The sequence below is a fragment of the Atta cephalotes genome (genome assembly GCF_000143395.1).
Source record: "Atta cephalotes unplaced genomic scaffold scaffold00008, whole genome shotgun sequence".
Lineage (NCBI taxonomy): Eukaryota > Metazoa > Arthropoda > Insecta > Hymenoptera > Formicidae > Atta > Atta cephalotes.
In genome coordinates this window covers 3,744,481-3,753,331 of record NW_012130072.1, presented here as the reverse complement: position 1 = coordinate 3,753,331, position 8,851 = coordinate 3,744,481, and the positions used below count along the sequence as shown (strand labels likewise).

The window sequence follows — 8,851 nt, the reverse complement described above, 5'->3', positions numbered from 1 at the left end:
GGGAGGGAGGAGAGAGAGAGAGAGAGAGACTCTTCGTGAAACCTTTCCCTAACATTTATCTCTGCTTTATTGTTCGTTTCAGACACTTCGACGCATGGTGAATAAGCTATTAAATTTTAGAAGAGCTTAAACTTTTAATAACCGTATTTACGCGAAAGGATACTTGCGCTAATTAATGAGCCCGATGGTAGCGACAGAAATGGATTACTTACACTACCACGTAATGTGACTATTAATATCGCAAAAGCTCTGCAATCGATTAAGATATTAAAATAATCGAAGAGTTCAACTGAGAAAAAGTAGAAATTAAAAAGAACTATATAAAATACACTATAAAAAGTAATGTTTTATTCTTGTCTCCATGTTTAAATACTTAAAGATGTTTTAGTTTTAAACTTTTTCAATAGACACTTCAATAAACAATTCAAACACGTAGTATTTTAGTCTATTGAAAAAGCTTAAAACTAAAATATCTTTAAGTGTTTGGAAAAAATGGAGGCAAGAATAAACATTTTAATATCTTAAAATTAAACACTTCTTTTTTCAGTATATACAAAGTATATTAATATATTATAATATATTATACAACTAGATCTTTTTCAAATTTATTTAGATTTATCATATGTATGGAAAAATAATTTTTCCGTATAAAATTTTATTTTTTAATATTGTTAAGTTTCTCTTGTTTTTTTCTTTTTTTTTTTTATAACTAACTCTTTTCTCTCAAAATTGACTAAATTTACATTTTAGGATAAAATTTGTACAATTAATAATAATTATAATGTTCTTTTTACTGTGTTACTAATGATATATTTAAATTTATATCTTTGTAATTTATGGAAATAATATCTGCGTCAGTTTTATTCTACCTATTGAAAAATGGAAATTACAGAATTGTCACGAAATGCAAATATAATCCGTGACTAATTGGTCAAACCACTCATAATCTTGTTATTGTGCACGATGCTATATATAAGTATCGTGTTACGTATTAGAAATCGCATTTAATTCGTGGCACTTGGGTGACATTAAAATTATTTTGGCAAAGTTGACGACGATCACGCGAACTCTTCCTCGGGACATAAATCGTTCGTGCAATTACTGTTCCACCGAGAATTCGTGAGAGGAAAATTATATTGTCTCTACAGCTGTAATGTGTCAAATTTTGTCTCATAATACTAAATGTAATATCTATTTTAGTTTTTATTAGTACAGATCTGAAAACTATAAATATACTTATTTGCTTTATTACATTTAATTGATGTGTTACTTTAATTTATAAGTACATATGATATATTATATGTTTGAATTAAGATAAATTTTACGATTTTTGCCGAGTCCAAAATTGAAAACTGATAGATTCAAAAAAGAAAATATTTCTAAACATTGAAAACATGAGCGTATTCAAATATTTACGTGGATATCATTTTTAAGAAAATGTAGCATTTAAGTCGTATGTATCCATTTTAACTTAAGTACTTTTCTTTTTTTTGTTAAAATAATATTAGAAAAATGAAAAATAAAGTATTTCAATATTTTTATGAGATTATACGTTTACTAACATATTAATTGTTTATTGACATGTTTATTGATATTTATTAGAGTACATAAGAACTACTTTTTCAAATAATTGGCTTATCTATTTGTTGTTTATCTATTCATAATTTTCACGTTGTTTTGTAGAAGAATTTGAATTCATGGCCTGGAATAACTTGAACAACAAACATTAAAAAAAAAATGTTACAATGATGTATTGTCAGTATACCTCTAGATTAGTCATATAATTGGCTCTACCTTATAAAATGTTTCCTTTTTTTGGTTATAAACAAAAATTATGAGAAGAAAATATAAACTAAATATAACATTATAAAATATAAATGCAGAGCTACAATATAATGAACTACAGAAATTAATAATCATCTCTTGCTAGTTAGAAAGCAATTACTCACCCACGAAATATTACATCACGACTACGCCGTTCTACATTTTGCTTTGCCGAATAATAACAGAATAAACAAACTGAGCAACAAACTGCAATTGAGTTAAATGAACCGCCTGCACAACTTCAATGCTATCTGTTAAATTTACTGTATAATTAACAAACAGTGAGTAGGACTGTTATATTGAGTACTAGACTATATAGAGTTCGGTTACTTTACTTACTCCTACAGTCAATATGTCCAAAGTATAGTATAAGGATATCCTAAAGATATATTTGAGATATATGATATTCCTATGATGTATTTTGAACATTTCTGTGTGGGACTATGGATTGTATTATAAGAGCTATACTGGGCTACACTATATGCTTTATGTATAACTTGCTTTAATGGACTCTGTTATTATGCGTTGATTGATAATGCTATTTCTATATATTTCTAAGATAAATTTTTTAAATTATCGTGACATATTTTAGTTTATCCAATTTATAAGCGGTATCTATAAAACTTTCAGATATTTTTTGTTTACATTTGTAAATATAAATTGTGTGCGTGCGCGCGTGTGTGTGTGTGTGTGTGTTGCTTATGATACATAATTGATTTTTTTCACTGATGCAAAATATCTATTAACGAGTTTGTCCCGTTTCTTGTTGCAGGGGCTTCGGGAAACAGGGATATCAGTGCCAAGGTAAGAAAGTCAGACAGATCTCATCGGTTTTACTATTTGCCCAAGGTGTCCTTGAGAAGGAAAATTAGGAACTGTTTCGCTTGTGTTTCAGTCTGTAGTTTCGTCGTTCATAAACGATGTCACGAATACGTGACCTTCACATGTCCGGGGGCCGACAAAGGAGCTGACTCAGATGTAAGTACCGATGTTATATTTAATGCCGAATACTCTTCTCTTCACATCTTTCTTAACGCGCAGACTGTCTTGCCTTTTCTTCTTTTTGTCCCTAGCCAAGGTTTCTCTTTCACAACTTTCGATGAGTACTTTTTGAATATAGATTTCATATGAAATTTCCTATAAAAATGTAATCTTTAAAAACTTGATAAATGTAAGATGAATCATATATGAAATTTAAAAACTAATCTAATAATTATAAAACGATAAATCATTTGTTAAATATATATATTTATGAACTATATTTTTATCATAAATTTTTTATTTTTTATTTCTTTTATTTTATTAACTTCATATATTTTTTGAAAAAATTTTTTCTTTGAGTATAATATTAAACCATCTAATAATGCTTGGTCTTTTAAGGCACAGCCGAATTTTCAATTATGAATTTTAAAAAATAATAAACTGCGGGATATTTGGTATTATCTTTTAAAAAATTTTAGTAATGTTAAGATTATGTGTACAAGGAAATCCAGAATCCAGTTATTTGTTTCGTTGCAAAGACAAATAAAAATCGTATGTTCTTAAACATTATTACATTTAAATTTATAAAAAGTAAGTAAAGTACAATCCAGCTTCTATTGTGATAAAAATTTGTTAAAAGTTTCATAAGTATATCAGAATTTTTTCAGATTTTTATAATCCGGAATAATAAAAAACATCTGCTGTGACCTTAACAGATGTTTTTTAGACGTTCTTTAAAACATTTTATGTCTCGTTTTTGAACATGCATGTTGTCTGGAACGCATTGAGTTGAAAGAAACGAAAGTTTAAATAAAGTTTGTTTTTAATAATATCAAAAAATCTTTCAGTTATATGTTTCTTCTATTCTCCTGAGTTTTTGAATTTTTATATCTAATATTAATTTATCTTCTTACACAAAAGTTGTTTTGATTAAGTTTATATTATTGCATATATATATATAACGATAGTCTGAGGATGAGTTAAAATATCAAAAGTATAACAAAAGTTTCTTTGTACCAGAAATAGGTCACCGAGAGTAGCTTGAGGGTTGGTCAAAAACTGGTCAAGAGAGTCAAATAACTGTTTAACAGCTTTTAAAGTTTCGTGCCTCGAGTAAGCACGTAGTTCATCGCAGCTCTTTGAATCTCAAAAAGTTTCATAAAAAGGCGATACACGTTCAAGATACATTAAATATTAATATGTCACTTTAATAAAGGGAAGCTACTAAAGAGTCTTGGTTTGATTATAGATAATATATTATATTTCCTGTGTAAAACGTCGCAGATTAAATATGACTTTTGTAAATGATAGAAAATCAAATTCGCATGACAATGTTGCTTTAAAAGCGATAGCTTAGTCTTTATAAAATATTACAATTTAACAACAAAGTTATTTATGATGTTAAAAACTTGTGATTGATAAAATTATTAATTCTCCTTGAGATTGAGATTTTGAAACTTTTTTAGAATGAAATTATGATAAAATAATAAAGTATCATGTATGTAATTATTAATTATAATGTAATTACGTTATTATAACATAATTGATGTCGTGAAAAAATAGAAATGATAATTCATCGCTAAAAGAGTTACAATTTATAAAAAGAATAGCGAATAATAAAACTGAATTTTTTCCTTTATGTATTCTTTTTGTTCTCTTATTGTTTTCTTACTTTTTGACTCTATTTACAATCATAATTTTTATTAAAAAAATTATTGTAAAAAGTTAAAGTTGAATACGGAATACTCGAATTCCTTCTGTACCTATATATTATAACTCTTGAACTGCATTCGATTGACAGTAGTAAAATAAAGAAAAAAGGAATGCGCGCGCGAGTACATGACGGTGGAATTTTCATTACATTAGTTTGAACCACAAAAGAGAGTCAAGTTCCGCGTGTGAACGTGGGAGAATGAGGTACGTGACGGCGTTTCACAAGCTTGGCGTTCAACTGAGTGTGCGCTAATTGGCTGCACAGTCGCTAAACGTGAAACTGTCTCATCCTCGTAAGGTGTTAAAGGGTTGGGGAAGGGTGGCAGTACATATAATCAATATCGAGGTCATTTTCGAAGGCTGATAAATCGCACGCCGTCACCTTGTAAATGGATAATAATAACGTATACGTAGCGCGCGTCAGTAATTCGTTCAGTCAATCTGCCCATAAGAAGGTAGCCTTTATTAATCTGACGTGCATTAGAAGAAGCGAACTAATTAGGTTACAAAATCACTAGAGTAGAGTCTTTTGAAAATTGCAACGTTGCAGACATTCACAGCGTCATTGCAAGAAAAACTTGCCTTGTTAGATAATATACTTGTTAAAATTATAAATGTACAAGAAGATTCTCGGAATTATGATAATTAGTAGGTACATAATTAACAATTGAGATATTTATATTTTGATATATATAGACAAGAATAGGAATAAAAAAAAGGTTATGAATTTAACAATAAAATATATTTTTAATTAGATGATTTGCTGTAGATTTTAAATACATTTCTTTCTTTGTGACTTTTTATTTATTTTTGTTTACTATGTTTGAATTAAAGTTGCTAGTATTTATTAATAAATATTTCAGCATCTTTATTTGTTAATTAAAAAAACGATTAATTTATTACAACTTTTGTGTTGGTATAAAAATTTTAGTATCAAGGGGATAAAAATTTCAAGATATAGGTATTATACGTGACACCGTTCGGTAAGCTATCTTTGAATTTCTTTACTACTGAGATACGGAAAGCAATGTTTCTGTAAGAACAGAAATTTATCGCACTGGATAGCCGTAGTATCCTTTTCATCTCTTAACTAGTAAAACTTACTTAGCGTTGTTTAAAGAAACAATGAGTTAACGAGATTAGAACACCAAGAGATAAGAGGAATGAAATAAGAAGATCCTTGGCTAGGGTAAAAAGAAAGAAATGGAAGAAACTATACCCGGGGGCTAAAAGCTTCTTCTCTCATATTTGTCTCGCACCGTGCTTACTGCCTATTGGTCTAAGCGCGTCACCGCGACCTTTTGTGCTTCATTTAACCACGCTTGTAAGTCTGCGTAACGATTATCAAAACAACTAAATATATACAAGCGAATACATCGGGTAATATTGTTCTCGATGTATTCGTCTGGAAGGGCAAAACGTTTCCGGCTCGAATCAATTTCCCCTCGTAAAAACAGAGTTATATCTTTTTCACCATTCAATCACTGAAGAAACCGATAAAACTTACCCTGATAGTAAACTATATCTTTCTTCTTTGATCGAATAAATATGAGTAATGTGGGATACGTTGCAGTCCTCAGAAGTTTGACCTTAACCCCTATAGTTATTTTAACTCTACAACGCCAAAGTTTAATCGAGAACATTAATATTAGAAAAAAGTAAACTTTAAATTGTTTGTTAACATAGAGTTAAATACATCACGTTCCTCCCCTATAATTAAGAACGTCGACCTGAGAGGATGTTCTGGACGTTGTCATTTACTTTAGATAATTATGAAACTTTTAAAGATGATGTCAAAGAAGATTTTAATATTCGAGTTGTAAACGTTTTCCCTTTGTCTCGTTAAGAAAAAGTTTTACTTATCTTTGGGTGTTTTTCCAATAAACTAATCGAAAGTCCTCGCTATTTCCTTTTGATCCTGAGCGCTGACTTCTTGTCCTTCCTTCTATGCTTCTGCGCTTCAAAGGTAATCCTTTCCACGCCTATTGATCCGCGCGAATATCGGCGATCGTGGATTTCCCCATATAAGGCGCATAATGCATTTTCATTGTTGGACACAGGCTGCGACAAAAGAGAAAAGCGCGCGCATGTGAACGAGCGTGGATAGCTTCTTTTTCTTTATTCTTTCTGTTTCTATAAGTCGCGCAGTTAACGTAGGAATAAAATCTGCGAAGTATTCCTACAATATATATGTGTATAATAACATATATTATCAGCTTTATTGAATGATAATAGTGCACTTTCACGATATGTCATATTACTTCGTGAATTTATTGCAATGCACACATTTGAATCGAACTTTTATAAAACCGAATCTTCATTTAAGAGAATGAGATTTTAATTCTTTATGAGTTATTTTTACATAACCATAGATAGTTATTAATTTTTTGATAATGCTTGGAGGCAATTTCGAAAATTTATTAATATCGAAAATATTTATATTATTATACAATAAAAATATCTTGTGCAATATTGGCATTAAACTATTTATAATGTTCATTTATTTTAATTAGAAAATAAAAGTCTGAGCTAAGTATTATCTAGAGAGAGAGTTTAAATAATTCATTGTGTGAATTTTATATACATTTTGTAAATTCAATTCTGCAAACTGCGCACAGAAACCAATTTTTTTCACAATTGTATATTAAGACTGAATATCGATTTCAGTACACAGTTTGCAGGATTGGATATATGTATAAAATTTACATCAAATTAAGTACTAAGTTCAGATATATAAAGCTTTTATTTTTTAATTAAGTATTTATGTTCTGGTGTTAAAGATCTTTGTTTAATTATTGAACGTAAATCATTTTTTCATTACAATTGTATGAAGAATATATCAAAATTATATAGAAAATATTTATCAATTATATTCACGACATTATAATTTGTTTCTTGATCTGCTTATTATCTTTGTTAAAAATGAAAATAAATAGGAATAGATGATATGTAATGAAGCCCAAATTTTATTTAAGAATACGATACTTCTTTATCCATAAGTTATATTGCACACATAAGTATCAGGATAATTTAATATTTCTCAACCTCCACTCTGCGTTTCTGTCGAGAATGGTAACATTACTTTCATTTGATAATGCTTCGACTGAACAGCCATGTAATTTCTAATAGCAAGATTGCTAATAATGAACTATCTAGGAACGGACTAATCGAGTTTGCGCCTCGACCGACGAAACTTCTCGCCTGACGAAGCGGAAGCACCCGTTTCCGCGGTGGCTAGAAGCATCGGAAGGCTTAATGCACTAGTTGCATGCCGGATTTGCGACAACCGCCAAACCCCACGAAACTTCCTGCGAGTTTGTTTCGATTTCCGTTCTCCTATCCTTGAATATTATTTACAGGAAATAGCGATAGTAGCTGGCTTCGGGAAATTATGAGAAAAAAAATTATGGTTGTAGGCTGTTGTTTGATCCTGTTTGGATTTAAGGCTGCGCCGTAATTTTGTATTACAGCTTCGAGAAACACTGTTGATAATTTAAATCATTGTCAGCCTCTAGCATGACATTCGATCGTTAACATAATTACAATAACTAACTAACTAATATTAACGGGAAGTCAAAGAAACATATTCGATCGCCAAGCTTTAAAGAGCTTACAGAACTCTTTCTAAAATAGTACTTTGTTTTCAAACAAGACTAAACTGGATTAGAAAACTTCTTTTTATAAGAAAATTTTTAAAGCTTGAGCAAGTTTGATGAACTTCGAAAGACTAATCTTTTCAATTTGAAGAACGGTGCTTCGTTTTATTAAAGTTTGTTTTAACATAGTTACAATACTTAATCTTTCGATTTTGGAGAACATTCCTTATTTTAATCGGCTTAAACTAACATTTAACTTTGCAGTAACAATAAATGCGTAAGCACTATACTTAAAGAATGACATTTCACGTAAAAATCAACTACTAGTAATCTTTCAAATAAAATTTCGAAAATATATATATATTTTCATTTATTATAATTAAGTGAAAAATGGGCTAGTAAGAAGAAGAATCCTATATTTTTTTCGATCGATGCGAATTTTGGTGTTAATGTTTATATGTAAATTTTTAAATACATTTTTCAGTTCTATAAACAATATAAATTGCGCACCGATTCAGTTTATTCGATTTAAAATGCTATCGAAAACTGAAATTGAAATAATATCATAAATCACATTGATCATCAATCCAATAATAATGCTAAATATTTTGAAACGCTTTAAAAATTTATTATGAAAAATGTATTTGAAAATTTACGTATGAATATTATTAAGCATAAAGAGAGAGAGAGAGAGAGAGAGAGAGAGAGAGAGAGAGAGAGAGAGAGAGAGAGTAGTA

The 8,851-nt window shown here is 29.4% G+C and overlaps 1 protein-coding gene across 1 annotated transcript in view; it reads left to right on the top strand.

The window, feature by feature from the left end:
* The window catches only part of LOC105627224 (protein kinase C, brain isozyme), a 65,706-nt gene that overhangs the window by 33,979 nt on the left and 22,876 nt on the right, over positions 1-8,851 (top strand). Inside the window, exons 2-3 of the mRNA XM_012208511.1 lie at positions 2,597-2,628; positions 2,720-2,802. Coding sequence (XP_012063901.1) covers positions 2,597-2,628; positions 2,720-2,802 — 115 coding nt within the window. The remainder of the gene's footprint in view (positions 1-2,596; positions 2,629-2,719; positions 2,803-8,851) is intronic.